The sequence below is a fragment of the Notechis scutatus genome, chromosome 2, assembly GCF_049901735.1.
Source record: "Notechis scutatus isolate UNSWTSFEM ecotype Mainland chromosome 2, rNotScu1.2, whole genome shotgun sequence".
Lineage (NCBI taxonomy): Eukaryota > Metazoa > Chordata > Lepidosauria > Squamata > Elapidae > Notechis > Notechis scutatus.
In genome coordinates, this window is record NC_142010.1 from 182,497,713 (window position 1) to 182,517,518 (window position 19,806).

The following is a 19,806-nucleotide window of genomic DNA, read 5'->3' on the forward strand; positions in this document are numbered from 1 at the left end:
GGAACTTTTCAGTCCCACAAGGCTAACCAGCAGGATATACAGTATTTGCCAACTAAATATGCACAGATAGAAATGTATGATGACTTAAGTGAAATGTAGGGATGAAAATAAACTGGTCTGTATCATTTTTTTTACAGTACCTCAGAATTCTGTTGCTGTATGTCAACAGTTTTCAGTCACAGAACTGAAGACAAAGTTGTCTATACATGAAAATTCCATGACTACCGGAACCTTGGAAGAAGATGAATGGATTAATTTAAGAGAAAACTTGACTGTACCATGTGTCTTAGAAGCACTGAGTATAAATGTAAATGATGAAGGAAGACTTGCTAATACAGATATTGAAGATTTTTCAAAAATTACTAATTTCCAGTTAGATGGTAAGTATTTTAAAATTTATTTCAGTGTTTTTTAAATGAAAACAAGATATTTCATTTCCACCTGAATTTTCTAAAAGATATTAGAAGATGTAGGATTAGCATGCTAGCTCCCAGCATTATATTAATGCTGTGGCACTATGGGAAAGATAGTGTGGCATGCAAATACATCATTATAATGACATCATTATAGCAAATGTTGGCACTGGAAATATGCTGCTTGAGGCAATATTGTGTCTGCTCTACTTCCCTGGGAACTATAGCTAACTATACTTATGACAGAAATTAGTCTCTCAGGATCATGCCTATTTTTTAACTACTACTCCCTTTTTTTATTTGAATAAGTGTTATCCTTTTCATTTTCATTCTTTGGTTTCTTATGATAACTTGAAATTAAACTGGATAGATACCTAAACTCAATTTGAGAAGTTCAGGTCTACAGACTGCTAAATGTATTTACCACACGTGCTTGGAACATGTTTTTCTATTCTCATTTCCAGTATGGTGTGTTTTTGCATGTGCAAATAGTACCATTTTGTGTTTTTATTACTAGTTTTTATTAGAATTTTTCAAATACAATTAAAGTATAAAAATTAAAGAAATAAGATTAAAAAGAAGTGAGAAAAAGAAAGAAAACAAAACTCAGTTATTATTCTTCTGTAAAGGCATTGATAAATACAGATCCATCCAAGATTGCAAATGGCAATCACATGATTGTGGAGCACTTGGCAACCAATATAAGTGCAAAAGCATCCAGGTCGTGATCATATGATTGCAAGATGGTAGTTGTGCAACATTTTGTGATGGTCAGAAGCACTTACAGGCCTTAAGCAAAATTTCTGAGGTCATCATAACTTCAAATGATTGTATCAAAGTGAGTTGGGAAGGGAGTTGAATTCTCTTCATTCTTATTTTGCTGACAGAGACTTTTACCACATAAAAAGAGTATCTGTTATCAGATTAATAAGATGACATTAATGAGATGTAATCCAATAACACAGTTTTTGATGGTACAGAAACATAGAATTTCCTATTTCTAATCCCCCATAGTTACAATATTCATAGACATAAAAGAGGATATTGTACTCAAGCCTTTGTTGGGCTTCAAATAGTGTGCTGATTGGAAATAAACATAGCCCAATGCATCTGGTAGGAATCAGTTTGGTGAAAACTGCTGTGATAACATGAATAATTCCTTTGAAAAGCTATATTACAGAAAGCTTGTGTTTTTACTAAAATATTTTTAATTGTTGACCTTCTAGAAAGCCCTTAAAACATGGTTCTGTCAATTAACTTGAGGAACCCATGATACAATGGAGCCTGCTAGATGGCTGTCTTACAGTTAATGTAATTCTCTCTTTGTATGTTTTACTATTATTCTGCTTTTTTTTTTAACTTTAAATTGTGTTGTTCTAATGGTTTTGTATGTATTTTGTATGTATTTTGATTATTATTATCAAAACCATCCAGAATCACCATGTGAGATGGGCAGCTATATAAATGTGATTTCATAATAAAATTATGTTACACATAGTAATTACACATTGCTTTGCAAATAGTACTCATGTAGTAACTACCTTGTTTAGCAACAATTTGCAGTTATGACAATTATGAAAAAAGTAACTTTACAACCAATGCTTGCATTTACAACCTTCACAGGTTTGTAAGGTGAAGGAAAACTGAAGTAAGACCACAAATATTGTCGCGATTTTATTCACAAAGTGCTGTGATTCACAAACCATCAAATTGCTGCTCCGGATTATCCCTCTCCTAATTTCAACGGATATGAGTGATTGTTTGGGTTGATTGTGATATCCCATGATAATTCAGAATATGTTTTTGACTGAGCTGTGTTCAACTGAAAAATAAATACATAGAGAGATAATGGACGAATATTTGTTTTCTTTTCAGAATGGCTTGATGACAAGAGTTCCTTCTGTGATAGCAACGTGAAGATTTTTAGTATCCCTCATTGTACTGGGACCAAGGATTCTTGTTCTCCTAAAAAAAATGAGATTTTTTCTTCACTACCTCTGATACCTACTTCACTACAGGATAGTATCTCTATAGCAGACAACAATGTATCTATTGAAAATCATATCAAGCAAACCAAATTACAAAATGAAATTGAAAAGCCAGTGCAGATTGAAAACCATGAAGTAGAAAAAAACAATCAACTAGTCAGTTGCAAGAAAGTCTCTACCTCAGCAGATAGTACATTAAGAAATAAAAAGTCAATTCTATCTGAACAGCCTAGAAAATATAAAGATGACTTTGATCTTTTGAGTAATTTTATCAAACTGAGATCTAAACAGGTTGTCAGCCAAAGAGAGGAAGGAAATAATCTGGATATTCAAGAAGAAGGTAGTTTAATTGCTTTTCTTTAGATTTTAAATCTTTGTGGGCTGTTTGCAAGCACAGCATAGTTTAGGATCAAATGATCTTTTTGATAAACTACAACTATATTAAGAACCACCCATGTAAACCATTGAGACCAGAAAGGATCAGATAGGAATGTGGGAATATTTAGAATACATAAATACTCTAGAATAAATCTACTTAATAAGATATTCCCTTATGGGGAACATTTGATCTATGTGGGGAAAAGAAAATTAAACATTTCCAATAGTGCATTCTCTAGCATTTGAACAAACAGTAATTCTTAAGAGAATTTAGTAATACTACCACAAAAATTTGGATAATATAGTCCCTCCCATTATCTCTATTCCACTTCCTTTGGATTTCTCCACTGTTGATTCTCTTTTCCTATTTTCAGAATGAATAGCATATTGAATAAATCAGGCTCATTATATTTAATTAAATCATACATACCTTATTGCCCTTAATGGTTAGCAAATTCTGCTCTTAGAAGCATCCACTCCCATTTTGTTAAATAATTGTGCTAGTTAATATATGATTCAATTGGGGTGCAAGTTAACTAAAAAGCATCTTGATTTCATTAAAAAGAACTGGATGAATAATGAATGTTGTATAGAACTAGCACAGATGATAAAAATGATGAATGTCATAGATACAACAATTGCCATTGAAATATTAAACTATTTAAGTTCACATACATCAGACCCTCAAAGCTTAGACTTTAATTAAGTTTCATGAGTAATTTAAATACTTATTTACTAATGAGGAGCATCAGTTACTATGTTCGATTTTCATTGTTTACTAATATATTTTTTCAGCTGTACTTAGTACAAAATTGTAGGAGCTAATAAGTCCTGTAGTAGAGCACTACATCTTTTCTTAGTCTTATATTACCATCTAGTGATCTCACACTAAAACTGCAATTGTATGTTGTATTCTGTGGATATTTTAGAATTTCTCTGTAGGAAACTTCCTATGATTTCTTTTATGGAAAGCAAGAAGCACAATAGTAACCTACAGCCACTTGTATGTGTCATGTAGATATAAGAGCTTTTCAGGTCTCCCATTAGATAAGCAGCTATCATTTTGGGTGCAGGCTGCATTCAGTTCCCAAGTCTTGAGTACACTTCTATCTCTTCCTCCCCAAAACGGCTATTGGTCTGTGATTTTTACAATTAGAAAATGGGAATATTGCTAAATACAAATGGTATCATAAGGAAATAAACATGAGAAATATTAACAATATTTAATTAACGACAGCTGAAAACTTTAGTACTGGTCCAGATCTCATTCATGACTCCATTTATTTTTTGAATAAACATGCCACTCAAGGGTGGGTCTTCTTGATCCATTCAGTAAGAAATGAGATTGCTTTAACTCATTTTATGAACCTGTTTTTGTATTTCCTAAGTATTTGATGCTGAGGATGAACAACCTTCAATGGAAAGCCACAAAAGTCCTGGGGTTCCTGGCATGACAGTTCCTATGGAAAACCAATCAAAAGACAATCATACATTAGCCTTCGTCAAAATTAAAACATCAGGTACTAAATATTTTAAAGCACCATTTTAATGTTTCTTTTATAACAGGAGCTCTGGATTTCAAATTCCTCAGTAATGATCTCAAAACTTCCCCAATAAAGAATGAACAATTATATATACGTAGAATTCTGTTCAGAAAAGATGGTCAAAAGAGTGTACATTTATGAGGGAACCGATTATACCAAGGAAGAAGAAATAGAAAACATCATAACCTACACAGGAGGTCACTGACGTATCTTACTGAAAATGGAGTGCCTTACCAAAATAGCCAATTAGATTGGTACACATTGTATTACAATGACAAATGCTGCTTTTTATGTAGAGAAGCACATTTTAAAAGTACTATCGTGTTTCTCCAACAATACGACCTCCCCCAATAGGAAGTCCCAGCATGTTTTATAGGCATAAAATCCGGTTGCAGGGAGGAGCCCTGGCTGGCCACGCGTGGCTGCGCCAAACGCTGCAGCGTTGCTCTAAATGCTGCGGCAGCACGGGGAGAAGGGAAAGCAATGGTGGCGGAAGGTCTCCCGATACGAAGTGCCCCACCAACGCCAAGGTCAACATCCAAGCCATCGCCTCCCGCCGGCCGAGGATGCAAGGGGGGGGAATTAAGTCACCCCCGAAAAGATGGCCTAGCCATTTTTTCGGGGGTCAGAAAAAAATAAGGCCCGGCCTTATGTTGTGAGAAACACGGTATACTTATAAAATGATGATTTCACCTCTGTCTGCTATCTAAGAATTCACTCTTGATGAGCCACTAATTCCTATGGAATTGCCCTCTGTGCAATTAAAATAGAGGGAAATGACCTGTAAAATAGAATACATTATGGCATATTAGATCTCCTATACAGAAAAAGATAGAAGGTCTCTATCTTTCGATGCATTGATCTGAATTTGAAAAAATAGTTATGTATTGTCTGTTGGCTCCTCTTTAAGCATATGTTTTCCTGGAATTGCACGGCAGTTATGGAGAGCAGCAGTACAAGCTTCTGCAAAAAGTTGCTAACAGGTGGTATGTGACTGTCCAAAAGTATAAGTCATCTTTTCCCATTCAAATCTGGATTTCTGCTAGCCTAATACATGGGACTAATATGTCTGTGGTTGGGAAATAAAAAAGTCAGAAAGGAAGATAAAGCAGAAGTAAATATCTTGTTGTACATTTGTTCTAAAGAAAACATGAGTTTTTCAAAATATCACAATGCCCTTTAGTGTTAATAAAAACCATTTGGTTATCAGCAAACTTCAGTTTCTAAATCATCAGTCATAAAACATAGTGATTTGTTTCAATTTTGTTTTGCAGGACTTCGAAAGCTTTTTGTTAAATCTTTGCTTTTGTTTTAACCAGAGTGTCAGTCTCAGGCATATCATATCCTGGAAGCTGCAGCGGCTCCAGTTTTGAAAGAACTTATAAAGTTTGACATGCAGAATTCAAGGTTTGCCACCCTTAATTCTGATAACACCAGATTTTTTTTGAAACAACAAGAGAAAGTGGTCAGTGACACATTGAAACAAGGTGGGACTGCTGCGTTTTTCTAAAACTATATATAGTTTATATTTTATATAGTAAAAAAAGGTACAATTCCATTTTTATTCATTTCTTTTTCCCTACTGCTGTCTTGCATAAAGATCTTTTAACTTAAGATATTGGGAATTGAATCGGGGATCTTCTTCATAATAAGTCATGCTTTTATTTATTTGTTTGTTTGTTTGTTTTATATAACCAGAGTGGCATACAATTAAACTGGTGTTTCTCAACCATGACAACTGTAAGATAGGTGGACTTCAACTCCTAGAATTCCTCAGACAGCATGATTAGCTGTGGAATTCTGGGAGTTCAAATCCACATGTCTTTGAGAAATTTAAGGTTGAGAAACACTGAATTAAATGCATACACAAATACACAATATAAACAGGAGTGGGTTTCTACCGGTTCTGTCCACCTCTGTAGAACCAGTAGCCTTGAAGAGCAGCAGACATAGAACCGGTTCTATGTCTGCTGATGTTTTTGCTCACCCGCCCACCCGGGCTCTTATCTGATCTTTATTTCCTGATTTTTCAACTTCAGCTACCGAAGGAGGCACAGCTGCAGTTAAAAAAGCAGGAAAAGAGGGCTGTTTCAAAGGCTGCTTCTCAGCAGGCAGCATGCTGATGACATGCTAATGACAATTTATGGCGAACAGTAGTTAACCCTTTCGTATCCCACCCCTGAATATAAAGCATGCAATATATTCTGCTAAATCTAATCAGCAATCAAAATAATCACATTGGATGGGAACACAAGTTATCCTAAAAAATACAGAACATAAAAAGCAAGCAGCGTCAGGGTCATCTTCAAGAATAGAGGGAGGGAGAGACCATGATATTCTATAGGACAGCTGCAGCAACAAGGAAGGCATTTCTTCTGCAACCCATGAAAGACACTGCTTAAGAGGCAGAAGTGGGATTAAAACCTCTGCATAAATTGCAGATAGCCCCACAAAGGATTGGGCCCTTTGCCAAAAATGATTTTAGATATAATCATCACCCTGAATTATACCAGTAAGCCACTGGCACCCAGTACAGCTCATGAAACAATTGTATTACATTGGCATGCTGAGGTGTGTCAGCATTTACGTTACAAAATGGATCTGAACAAAGACGGGATAGAACTGCACCAGGATCCTCTGAGCCACAGCTGCCACCTGTTTTTCAATCATACATCTTGGTCAAAAACTGCTGTAAAAGAAGCGAAAAGGAACATGGAAAAAATACTAACTAAGGTCATTTGCAGATCTAGAATGGAAAATACCATATTATAGAAAAATATTGGGTGAACCATCATTTTAATTCTACTTCCAAGTAATTATGAAAATCAACGCTTTTGAAATATTAAAAGGTACTAATATAAAAGCAGTCTTAACTCTTTTCCCACTTGTACGGTAAGTAGCCATGGTACAAGTATCAACAACAATGTTTTTTTCTGATGTTCCCACTATATGCTTTTATCGTGACGCCAACCTTAAGTCATCTATAGCTATATCAGTATTAAGGGCACATTCCACACTTATTCCAACACCATATAGCAATTCCCTCCAGTATGAGTAAAATAAATTTGGCTTTGCCATCCTTTACCTTGAAAAGAAATTACCGGACCACAGTGATTCAAAACAGGAACAGTAAAAGTGGCATAAAGATCAGCAATGGAGAGAGGACATTAAAAGTGTAGTTTTTTTCTATTTACACAAGGAGTGATAGCACTTCAATTCTACAGCAAATATTACTGCATATCTGAAGTATGCAAGAGAACATCTGACTTGTGCTAAGATGTCAAATTGCTCCATATGTCAAATTGTCCAATTTAATGCTCAAAATTGCTCCATTAAGTGCTAGATGTCAAAGCGGTCCAATTTAATAACAGGATTTTTGTGCCTGGGCCTTAATATCCACCAAACTAAATATAAGAAATAGTTACTGTGTTTACAAAATAGTTTTTGTAGTTCTGGAAGAATTATCTCTAATATTATTTTTCCCTTTTTTATAGGTAGCAAAGGTGCAAAATATATTTTGGTATTCAGACATGCTACTATTCTTCATTTGCTGGTTACAGTTCGTGATCTTTTATTAACCTGTAACCTGAACACTGCATTAGGTAATTTTTATAAAGTGTTGTAGTCCACCATTGGTTTATTGAAATATAGCATTCTATCAGGGGTGGGATTCAAAAATTTTAACAACCAGTTCTGTGAGTGTGGCTTGGTGGTCATATGACTGGGTGGACATGGCTTGGTGGTCATGTTATTGGCTGGGTGTGGCCAACTCAATATCACTCACATCGAGGCACGCATCTCCTCGCCTGGCCTCTCATGACTGTGGGGATGCTGCAACAGTCGTAAGTGTGAAAAATGGTCATAAGTCACTTTTTTCAGGGCCATTGTAACTTGAAATGGTCACTCCACACAAGCAAAGTACCAGGAAAGGAGGGGGGGGGGGAAACTCCAGAGATGTTCCTGAGACAGGAAGTCTAGTCCTGCCAAGAATGTAATAAGGGTTAATGGAGAGGCAGTTTCTGTAAGCAACACCAGAATGTTTCCTTCCTGCCTTCCTTACAGGATTAGGCTAGTAATTTCTTCTAACAACCGGTTCTCCAAACTGCTTAGTATGTTAACAACTGGTTCTAGCGAATAGGTGAGAACTGGTAGAATCCCACCCCTGCATTCTATATCTAACATAGATTGGAAGATGGAAAATCCATTTATATTTTGTACAAATTTTACTGTTGTGTAGTGAAATACCTTTAATTTTTAAAATAAAAATAGCAATGGAAAAAATTACCATAAAATAACATTTTAAAAAGTAATGTTCTACCTTGAGTGAGCAGACCTTGGTCATAAATCTTGCTTTAGTATTCAGCTGTAAAATGCATTAATAATCCTTTAAAAAAGGAAGACACGAGGAAGAAAAATAGGATTTGAAACTGACATGTGAAATATGCAGAACATGTGATAAATGTTTATTTGAACAGAATATTTGTCCAAGGCAAAAGACAATTATAAAGACTTCCAAGACTATGATCTGAATATTATTTGGAAACAGCTGAAAATTGTGGAATTTGTTGTGCAGGAGCACAAAGTCAGTCCCAAAGTGACAGAATTACAGCATCAAATTTCTAAGTGGGTACAGAATAATGCAAATGATCAGAACAAGGTAAATAACATAGAAAACTTAGTATTTGTGGGGTATTTTGGAGAAAGTAGTCGAACTACAGCTGCAGTTGGGAAACATTTCAGTTAGGTTTCAGGCTTAGGTTCAACACAAAGATAGTGTTAGTCATACTTCTAGATTATATCTGAAAGGACCAGGGTAAGGGTTGTGAAAACCTGCTCAACCTCTGAGTAGCTTTCAATGCAATTATGGATTTCCTGGGTTAGGAGTAGAGGGCACTGTTTTGCTTTAGTTCCCCTTCCCTCTGAAGGAACAGATCCTGTTCGTGGTGACATATGGGGGAAAGACCAACCACTTGAGCCCCTCCGTTCTGGGCATAATAGTCTGCTTCCTCCTATTTGACACCTACATGAAACTGTTTATTCAGTATGTTGTTGAGATTCGATTCCACATATTGATTCCTGACTGAATATATGATGCTGCCAAAATGCTATCCAGCTATTAGAAGATAGCCTGGATGGAGAGTAACAGGCTGAAACTCAGAATGGCTTTAGGTCTGAAGGACCACCAATCTCAAGTTAGATTCCACTTTAATTCTGAATGGGATTGTACTCCTGATAAGTGGTTTGCAATTTGAGGGTTTTGCCCTCACAGCACCTGCTGGAGAAGGTGACAGCTATGGTGAAGAGAGCTTTTGCACCAATTGCAACTTTTCCTGGAATAGGAAGCGTAGTCCCTGACAATTATGCATAGTTGCCAGTTGGTTTAAAAATGAAATTCAAGGTACTAGTTTTACTTTAAATCCTTCATGGTTCAGGACCTGGTTATCTATGGCAGTGGTTCTTAACCTTTTTGAAAGAATCGCCCCCTTGAGCCATTGAGGAAGTTATCATCGCCCCTCTCCCCCCCAACATAACCTCTCAATCACAACACAGGGAAACCTTCAATTTATGCAAACATGTTTTTTGTTTTCTTTAAAATTGTCATCAGGACCTATCGATGCAAATAATTTATTTCCAGTCTTTTTCCCATACCGCGCATGAAGATGATTGATGCGTATTCACATATGTACGGCGTTCTGTACTGAAGCTAGCTGGAGGAACATTTTAAAACACAGTTCAATCCACTAATAGCGAGCGATCTGATGTTTTTGTACAACAGATATACAGTGGTTCACTGTATGAAAAAAGTCACAAAAGTGTCCCAAAAACTTCTCGCTCCATCGCCCCCATATCACCCCCCTTCCGTTCCTTCATCCCCGTGTCGCCCCTTTTCATTCCATCGCCCCCGAAAAATGAAATCGCCTCCTGGGGGGACGATATTGCCCAGGTTAAGAACCACTGATCTATGGAATCTGGTTGGTTCTCTTAATGTGTTTTCTTGAGCTAGTGCTGATCAGAGACATAAGATTTAGATTTACACACACACACACACACACACACACATTAGGGCTGTTTTATTATAAAAAAATACAGTGTTGTAATTATCCTACTTTTTAATTTTAATCTTAATTTTAACACTAGGTTTATGTCTATTTTTACTGCCTAGGAGCTTCTTATCATTGTAAGTTTTGTCTCTACTTCTTAGAATTACTACCATCTTATTCAATCAATAAATGTGTATTATGTGTAGCTCTGTATCCTGGTTCTAGATTTTCCTACATCTACCATTTCCTAGCTTGATATTTTCTTAGCTAAACAGTTTCATGTTCTACAGATTTTAATTTTCCAAGTCTTCATCTCTTCTCATCCATCATCTGTTTCTCAACTTCAGCAACTACTGTATGATATATGTGGATTTCAAGTCCCACAATCCCCAGCCAATGTAAAGTTGCTGAGGTTTAGAAGCATTGCTGTAGAGGGAGAAGAACCTTTCACTCATTCCAGGTGGTGATTTCATTCACATGCCTTTATTTCAGGTTGTCTACTTCAATCACAGAAACATACATTTTAATACAATTCTTCTGAATGCTAGACATCTTGACATTTGCTCTGCTTCCCTTTCTAGTGTTAAAAAATTGATGTAAGTCTAAGTATTTCACCAAACAAGGGTAATTGTCATTGTGTCTATCCATTCAGATATTAAATTAGTTTTTATTGTTTTGAATATAATCCCAGATTTTACATTATTTTATTCTGGTGTTTTTATTAATTTGGTTTGAATCTGTTTTAATCCAAATTACATACTGTATTGCTATATGCTGCTATAACCTGAGCAGTCTATAAGGATAAATAAATTCTAGTCAAATCCATGTCAATAAATCCATGTTTATTGGTGAACTGAATTAGGGACCCAATGTGAGCAAGGAAGAAAAGGACAGATCTATAGTCATGAATGCTTCAGCTTCCCAAATTAAATGAAATGGATCAACTTAGCTGATCTTGGCTAGAAATTCCCTGGAAAATGCAAATTATTATGACAATGCTTTCAGATGAGAGAGAAAAAATGCTTACTCATTATATTGCCAATAACCTGAAGCGGGAACACCAGTTTTTCACAGAAAAAAAATCTCATTAGAACCAGAGAATGGGAGAAGCCCACATATGAGCAGAATAATCTTTAGTTCAGTAAAAAAGATTAATGACATTGCATTGAATTTTTCCACATTAATATCAAATCAAATCAAACGTTTATTTATCAATGTACAACATGTGTACAATGAAATTGAAATGAGCCTCCCTTGGTGCAGCCCCCCCAAAAACACAAAATATATCTCAATAACTCAATAAATGAAAGAAATAGAATCACTAAACCCAAATAAGAAATAACTAACACACATTCCCATATACCTATATGTATGTAACATTATATAACACTGGTATGAACATGTTGCACGGTGCGCTGGTCCTGCAAGTCTATCAAATTAAACCTAATTGCGTGGCATGTTGCATTCAGAAGTCTATAAAAGTATAAATATATTCTTATTTTTTCCTGTTTATTATTGCTTCGATCCTATAGTCATGGAAATACTCTACCAATGATTCAGGTTACTGTTTAGAGCTCTTAAATATGAAGATTATTGAATTGTTTAATTATCTTTTAATGCTGTATCAGGTAGTAATTGTGATTAGAATGGATGTTGATGAAGAAACAGAAGTCCTAATCAATACCATTAATACAGTGCAAGGTAAAAGTTACTTTAATTTTCATATTGCTTTGAAAGTTGATGTTACCCATATAATAATAAGTTTATTCCATATTTCATTTCAAATACAATTGATCAGGGCACCAAATCTTCAAAATTATTACATTTTCTCCACTTATTATAAAGGAGCTAGCAGAATAACTTGCATCAAATATGTATATATAGCTGCTTGAAGTAAAAATATTAGCCAACTGCTAAAAAGCACAGTATAAAAATATTATTGAAGTGTACTGGTTTAACAATCAACAGATAATGCTATGGGCTTAATAAATAACTTTGCTTATAATTTTTTTTAATTCAGCATAGCTATATAAAGACAACAATAGTTTAATAATTTTATGCTTTTACTAATTTATCCATTCAGATGAATAAATAACTAATCATTGCCACATATCAATTTCCAAGACTGCAAATGAATATTTAATATATCTCTTTCTTTATATAGGCTTGAAGGCCATATATTTGAATTCTAAGAAAAGAGGAATGTTGTTCGATAGTAAACATATAATAAATAGGTAGGTACAGTTAATTATTATTGAAAAATATTAATTTCTTGAAATTATTTCAGAAAAATATTCAGAAGTAATTAAAAATACATATATTTAGACTTTTTCTTGACTTTCCATTTTTAGTTTGGACATATGTTCTTGTATCATTGTGCATAATCAACATATTGGGTCTGATTTCCCCTGGATCAATTTTTCATTGGTGATAGAGTACAACTACAATGAGAATTCCTCTTGGATTGATCTATGTAAAAAAATGAATATATCTTACTTAATTTTCCAAACAACACCCCCAGAACCAATTGAAACTGGTATGTGAATATTTCAAATATAAAATTGAAAAGGAAATAAGATAGAAAATTAGATCTTGTTTTGTAAAATACTCTAATGTTTGTACATAATTATTTTCTAGGGAGAAAAAACTTAATTTTTAAAATTGTTTTTAATTATATAGCTGAATATAATTAGTCTATATGACAAACTATTTGTGTGCTAGTTTATAGTATTTCATGTTACATTATTCAACTTGAAAGTTGTTTATGTGTATTATGTCCCTGCAGTCCTTGGTGTTCCCTTGAGATATAAATTTTATACATAAAAAAAAAATCCAGGAAAAAATCATATACTAAAATATTAGGTTCATTTTTAATACTGATGGGTGCTGAAATTGACAGGTTGTAGTTTTCCCCAAGCAACCTGTTTGAATTAACAGTAAAAGGTTTTTTTCCTTATGTAAATAGGTAAGATTTTGAGTTTTAGCCAATATGTTATACTATATTAATTGTACTTCACGTCTTATAAGGCACTTCAGGGTATGGAAATTCTAATGTGTACTGTATCTCAATCTTTACTAGAGAGAGAATCAAATCTGAACATATCTTCTTTCTATCTCCTCAGTTAAAATGAATAGGGTGTGACGGTACATATAAGTGCTCTATATTAACATCAAATTAAAATGTCTTTCTTCATTGAGAAGTTGCTAAAGAGCTAAATGATAGGAAATTTGCTTTAGGCAGAGCAAATTCAAGGCGTTTAAAGCATTGCAGGATAGCACTGAATTTGAACACTGGAAAGTGTAGTTTAAGATAGTAGGAATGTAATAACTTGTATAGATTTTGTGCTGCCAGGAATGTACCAAAGCCACAAAACATTATAGCAATTAGGAATTGTATTTTCCAGAGGGAATCTCTGCACATCCAAAAACACCATGAAGCTTTTATTTGGAAGTATACATTCTGTAGTTTTATCAATGAACTCTTATGGATATTCTGAAAACAACAATTTCTAAAATACTATTTATTCATAAAAACAGATAATTGACTCAACAGATTGTATGTTGCACTTATTTAGAACTGTGTTTTAAAAAATTATATATATATATGTTTTCTTAAGTTTTCGTGGGTACTTACATGTATGGTATTCAGCTTTGTTCGGGTATTTTCCCACGTCATTATAGTTGTGCTTTTAAAGTTGTAGCAACGTTTCGGCAGAATCTCATCTGCCATCATCAGGCTTCTGTATTGTGTTCGATTGCACTGCTTGCACTGGCACGAAGCCGAAAGCACCAGCCTGAGGATGGCGAGTGGGACCTCACCAAAACGTCACCAAGATACTCTTAATCTTACATGGGAAAAGACCCAAACACACCTAGACCTATTTGCTTAGTTATTTAACTCCATATATCTAATCTAAGTCCTTTTAGCGTGTTGTGGCCTTTCAGTATTATCAATAAATGAATATTACTGTAGTAGAATTTGAAATATTGCTTTTAATGAAATGTTGATGTTATATGTTTTAGAAGAGTTTTTGCCAGATAATCTTGGATATGATCTTCTGAGGTTGTCAATTCCTTATGTTTTTTTGACATCTGAAGGACTTCTCAATACCCCAGAAATTCTTCAGTTACTAGAATCCAAGTAAGTAGTGAAACTCCAAGGCTGGAGAAGTGCATTTTTTCAGGTCCCTTTCATTGTCACGTGTCTTTCCTAGCCCCGTGTAATCTTACATTTGTCTTGCCTTATATTTATGTCAATTTACTTTTTAAAATAGTTTTAATCATGCATTAAGGCCCGCTAAGATTCATCTTACTTTTTACTGAGAAGTAGCCAAAAATACAGAGTGAGGTGTATGGACTGGACCTTGATTTGTACTTCAGCATTAGGCGTATACAGTAAGAGTCCATAGTATTGTCAGGGACTTTACACAACCTCTACATGGCTGGTTTTCTTTTCTTTGTTGCCTTCTGGGAGGAGGCTTCATGTTATCCAAAAGCAGAACAACTAGATTCTGTAACAGCTTTTTTCCATATAGTGTCAACCTTGTTAAGATAAGATAACAGATAATCAGAGTTGGAAGGGACTTTATAAGTCATCTAGTCCAACCCCCCACCCAAGCGGGAGACCTACACCATTTCTGACAAATGGCAGTCCAACTTCTTCTTGAAAGTCTCAACTGATGGCGCTTCCACAACTTCCGAGGGCAAGCTGTTCCATTGGTTGATTGTTCTCACCATCAGAAAGTTTCTCCTTATTTCCAGGTTAAATCTCTCCTTGTTCAGTTTCCATCCATTATTCCTTGTCTGGCCTACAGGCACTTTGGAAAATAGCTTGACCCCTTCCTCCCTGTGGCAGCCCCTCAAATATTGGAACACTGCTAGCATGTCTCCCCTGGTCCTTCTCTTTACTAGACTAGCCAAGCCCAGTTCCTGTAGCCGTTCTTCTTGTTAACTCTCAAGACTCTTTTTTCCCACTAAGCCAGAGGTCTCCAAACTTGGCAACTTTAAGACTTGTGGATTTCAATTGAAGTCCACATGTCTTAAAGTTGCCAAGTTTGGGGACCCCTGCACTAAGTATTCAAAATGGACTGTGATTAATATAAGTTTTGGTGTCATTTTTGTATAACTTGGCATTTTTGGTGCTGCTGCTGTTATTATATTATTACAGTTATCCTTGAGGTAGTGACATTGTTTGATGGGTAGCATTCCTTCTTTTGACAGCAAGACATCAGATTTTCATTTTAATGTGTGCTGTTGGGAAGCCAATATATTACAATAAAGGTTATCTCAGAGGAGTTACAGAAGGCATGAGAGAACTGTACTTAGCATATAGTAAGTCGCTAGTGACATAGGCAGGACATGATTGCTGGAACTTGGACTGTGGGTACAGCAGAATTGTATTATATTCAGTGGATTACTAACAGGAACTTTCACATGCAGGTATAATATTACACTAATTGAAAGAAACTGTTGTGAGACCTTAAACTATTTTGAAGGTACAGAACATTATGCGGTGATGACCATAGATGAATGCACAGCTATTGTTATGCAGGTAAAAAAATATCACCACGATACTGTTATCATGTATCCCTATAGTATAGTTGCCTCACATTCATATCACAGGCACATGCAGGGAGTCCTTGACTTATAACAGTTCATTTAGCGACTGTTCAAAGTTACAGCAGTCCTGAAAAAAATGTGACTTGGGACCATTTATCACAGTTATGACCTTTGCAGCCTCCCCATGATCACATGATCAAAATTCACATGCTTGGCAACTGGTTCATACTTATGACCATTGCTATGTCCCAGGGTCATGTGATTCCCTTTTGCGACCTTCTGACCAGCAAAGTCAATGGGGAAGTCAGATTCAGTTAACAACTAGGTTACTAACTTGTCAATTGCAGTGATTCACTTAACAACTGTGGCAAGAAAGGTTGCAAAAGGGGGCAAAACTCACTTAACAAATGTCTCACTTAACAACAGAAATTTTGGACTAAATTGTGATCGTAAATAGATGAGTACCTGTATACATTTTTTATTATTTGATAAATTTCCACAGTATGTGTTTTAATATATATACTAGAATTACTCTCCCTTTTTTACAGAAAGAAACTGAATAAACTGTCTTGCATGCAACCTTTATCTTGAACTAAACCTTATTGAGATATATCAGTGTTTCTCAGCCTTAGCAGGCTAGGGAATTCTGGGAGTTAAGTCCAGACCTGTTAAAGTTGATAAGATTGAGAAACACTGGGCTGTATCAACAGAATCTTACAAGTCTGATTGTGTCCCTCCCTCTTATACCTTATTGAATAAGGAAGGAGCAGCCTGACCTTCCTCCTAATATTTCATTTCCCGGGACTTAAGGAACAATTTTGTTCTTGTTTTTGTAATGTTTAATGTCATTGCCATGGCTTTCTACAGTTTAGCCACTTCATGCATGTGACAACACTCACAAAAGCTTCTGCCTTCTAGGGTTTTTCCACATTTTTGCAGCTCAAACATAGTAGCCTTAGCCAATTTCTTAATAGTATCAGATGTATCTCTGGTCAATTATTTTATAATGCTACACATCCATTTATTTATTTGCTTTATGGTTATTTTATTATTAGTACCAGTATTTATTCATTTGTATCCCACCTTTATTATTTTTAGAAATAACCCAAGACAGTGAATATATCCAACACATGTTCTTCTCTCTATTTTCCCCACAACAACCACCCTGTGAGGTGGGCTGTGCTGAGAGAGTGTGACTATGCTTTTTATTTTTTTCATTTTGTTGCAGAACATGGAAGAACTCAATTATGAAAAATCCTCTGATAACATTGTCTTAAGATTGATGGCACTATCACTCCAGTATGCCTCCTGTTGGATTATTTTATACTCCAGAGAAAGATTAAATTCTAAGTAGGTAAAAAGTTTAAAGTATTTCTTAAGCTTAAATTTGGGAGTATACATTTTTTTTAAAAATTAGAATTGTGATATTCTTGTACAATTGTTGATGAAACAAATGAGATATTCTGGAATAATTTAATTAATTGCAAAATAAATTTTGTAGTTGTTAAAATGCAAAACAAATCATGAAAGCAATACTAGCCTGTTCAAAATAAATCTCTATCTTGTGATTACTTTATTATAATTGAAGAAACACAAATTTTTGTTACTATTTCATGCATTAAAATGTTTAAAGTAACTGAAGTTTCAGCTATTCTGTCTTTATCTACCTCTCACATCCCCACGTATCATTAACTTTTCTCATCAAAAAATCTCTTGGTTTGTGTTACGTACCTTTAGCTTTAACAGGAATGCTCTATTGTTACTGTTGTTTGGTACACTGAAGCCATAGATTTTCTACTACAACACACTGAATTATTTTGTAGATATATCTGTTAAGTCACTCTACATGTAGAGTGTGGGCCATTAAGGTTCATTCTGCTTTTATTTTTATTTATCAGATGATGAGACACTGAATCTATTTCCAAACTTTGGGAAGTAGATATACCAAATTACTTTGACCTCTTGTAAATAATTTTTTCCCCAGCAACTTCATGGGATAAGTCAGAGCTGCATGAATTTATTCAGTTATCCTTAGGTTTCTGCTTAATTGCAATTGAGTCAAATAGTTTTCTCTTTGTAGAGTTCAGGAAAGATTTGTGTGAGAAATAGAACATCTTGTTAGGTTTTGCTTACTTCATTGCAGCATTTAGCCTTGCATTTGAAATATATCAAATAAACATAATGTTATTTAGTTAGCATAATTAATATTATACAAAAATATAATATAGCAAATTTTCCCTCAATTTATATGTTAAAGTAAAATTACCATACAGCAACTTTGGTTTTCTTAAAAGGTAAAATATTAAGGAATATTTAATGTTCAAAAAGGCTTTAAAAAAGGAACATTCTGTTTCTGCCTCTTTCTCTCTCTCTCCTCTCCCTCCCTCCCTCCCTTCTTCCCTCCCTCTCTCTCTCTCTCTGCCGGTTGGTGTGTATGTGTGTAGGAGAACAATAATAAAATATGCTGTTTTATTTAGATATAGCCTAACTGGAAAAACCCTGCATCATCTTGCTTTGATTTATGCAGCATTGATTTCTTTTGCTCAGAATTCAGACTTTGAAGTGAAGGTAATTTATGTATAAATATATGTGTCACTATGTTCCCACATTAGAAATAATTTAATCATGACATATTAGACAATAAAGAGTTATCATATATGCAGCATTCAGCACCCAGATTTGTTCTGTATACATTTTACTGGCCTTCTCATTACCATTCCAATCATGTGGTTCCTAATTTGGGAGTCAGGATACTTTGATTGAGTACAGTTGACCCCTGGGATTTTGCATTTTTATTCTTTTACTAAACTAATTCAGACTGTATAGAAGAGCAGGCAGAGCCGGGGACTGGAGTTAAGTGAGTCATCAGCCTAACTGGAGCAGAGGTGTCAAGGCCCACGGGCCGGATCCAACCCACAGACTGCTTAGATCTGGGCTGCAGGGCCACCCTGGAAACAGCAAAGAACTGGCCCTGGCTCTGTCAGCTAAAACAGAGCTCAAGATGGCCACACGCAGCCCCATTTTCAGCCACAATGGCCTCTTGCAGTCCTGCATGGAGCCCCCCCAAACTCCACTGGCAGAGGGCTAGCAAAACAAACTAAAAGCAAAACAAAAGAAAAGGAGAAATGTTTCCCCTTTTGCATTTGAGCATCCAAGAAGGGACAGGAAAGGAGAAATGGAAAGAGGAAAGAAAAAGAAAAAGAAGGGAAGATGGGAAGAGAGCAAGGAAGGAAAAAGGAGGAAAGGAGTAATGAAGAAAAAAGGAGAATGGAGAGGGAAGGAAAAAAGAAAAGGAAGGAAGGAAGGAAGGTTGGTTTAGCATGTTTAGCACTTGGCCACTAGCAGCCCTGCTGTCCTTTCCCCATCCCCTTGTCTCCTCCTCCTCACCTCTCCTGGTGGTCTCCCATCCTATCACTGAGAATGCTTTGGCTACAAAGCTGGGTCTCTTTGTGTGGAGAGGGAGTGGGCCACTCTCTGACCCACACACTTTACCCTCCCGCACACACCATGGACAACCTGGCCAAGGAAAGTGAGAACAGTAGCAGCAGCCTCGACAACGAGGTCCTCCACATGGCCTGAGAGGGACGGCGAGGATTTGGTGCTCTCCCTGGTCTCGCCTTCCTCCACTGGAGACAATGAATCCCTCAGGCCTGCCCGGGCCACCACAGGTGCCCCTGATACGAGTGACATCGAGCTGGTCATGTCCACTCTGTCCACACCCACCTGGCTCCCCAAGGTCAAACACAACCCTGATGCGGCCTTCAATGAAATCGAATTTGACTAAAATTGCTGCAGAATAGGAGAGAAAGGGGTAACTTTGGACTCCCAGACTGGGGAATGTACTACCAGGTGGCAGCCTTGGTATGGATAAAACATTGGATCA

At 35.8% G+C, this 19,806-nt stretch overlaps 1 protein-coding gene across 1 annotated transcript in view; it reads left to right on the forward strand.

The window, feature by feature from the left end:
• Window positions 1–19,806, forward strand: part of SHOC1 (shortage in chiasmata 1) — a 59,084-nt gene that overhangs the window by 24,493 nt on the left and 14,785 nt on the right. The window contains exons 11-23 of the mRNA XM_087954217.1: window positions 138–380; window positions 2,289–2,752; window positions 4,182–4,299; window positions 5,643–5,823; window positions 7,822–7,925; window positions 8,799–8,980; window positions 11,993–12,065; window positions 12,529–12,598; window positions 12,716–12,900; window positions 14,388–14,505; window positions 15,804–15,915; window positions 17,152–17,273; window positions 18,401–18,491. Of these exons, the coding sequence (XP_087810343.1) occupies window positions 138–380; window positions 2,289–2,752; window positions 4,182–4,299; window positions 5,643–5,823; window positions 7,822–7,925; window positions 8,799–8,980; window positions 11,993–12,065; window positions 12,529–12,598; window positions 12,716–12,900; window positions 14,388–14,505; window positions 15,804–15,915; window positions 17,152–17,273; window positions 18,401–18,491 (2,063 nt within the window). The remainder of the gene's footprint in view (window positions 1–137; window positions 381–2,288; window positions 2,753–4,181; window positions 4,300–5,642; window positions 5,824–7,821; window positions 7,926–8,798; window positions 8,981–11,992; window positions 12,066–12,528; window positions 12,599–12,715; window positions 12,901–14,387; window positions 14,506–15,803; window positions 15,916–17,151; window positions 17,274–18,400; window positions 18,492–19,806) is intronic.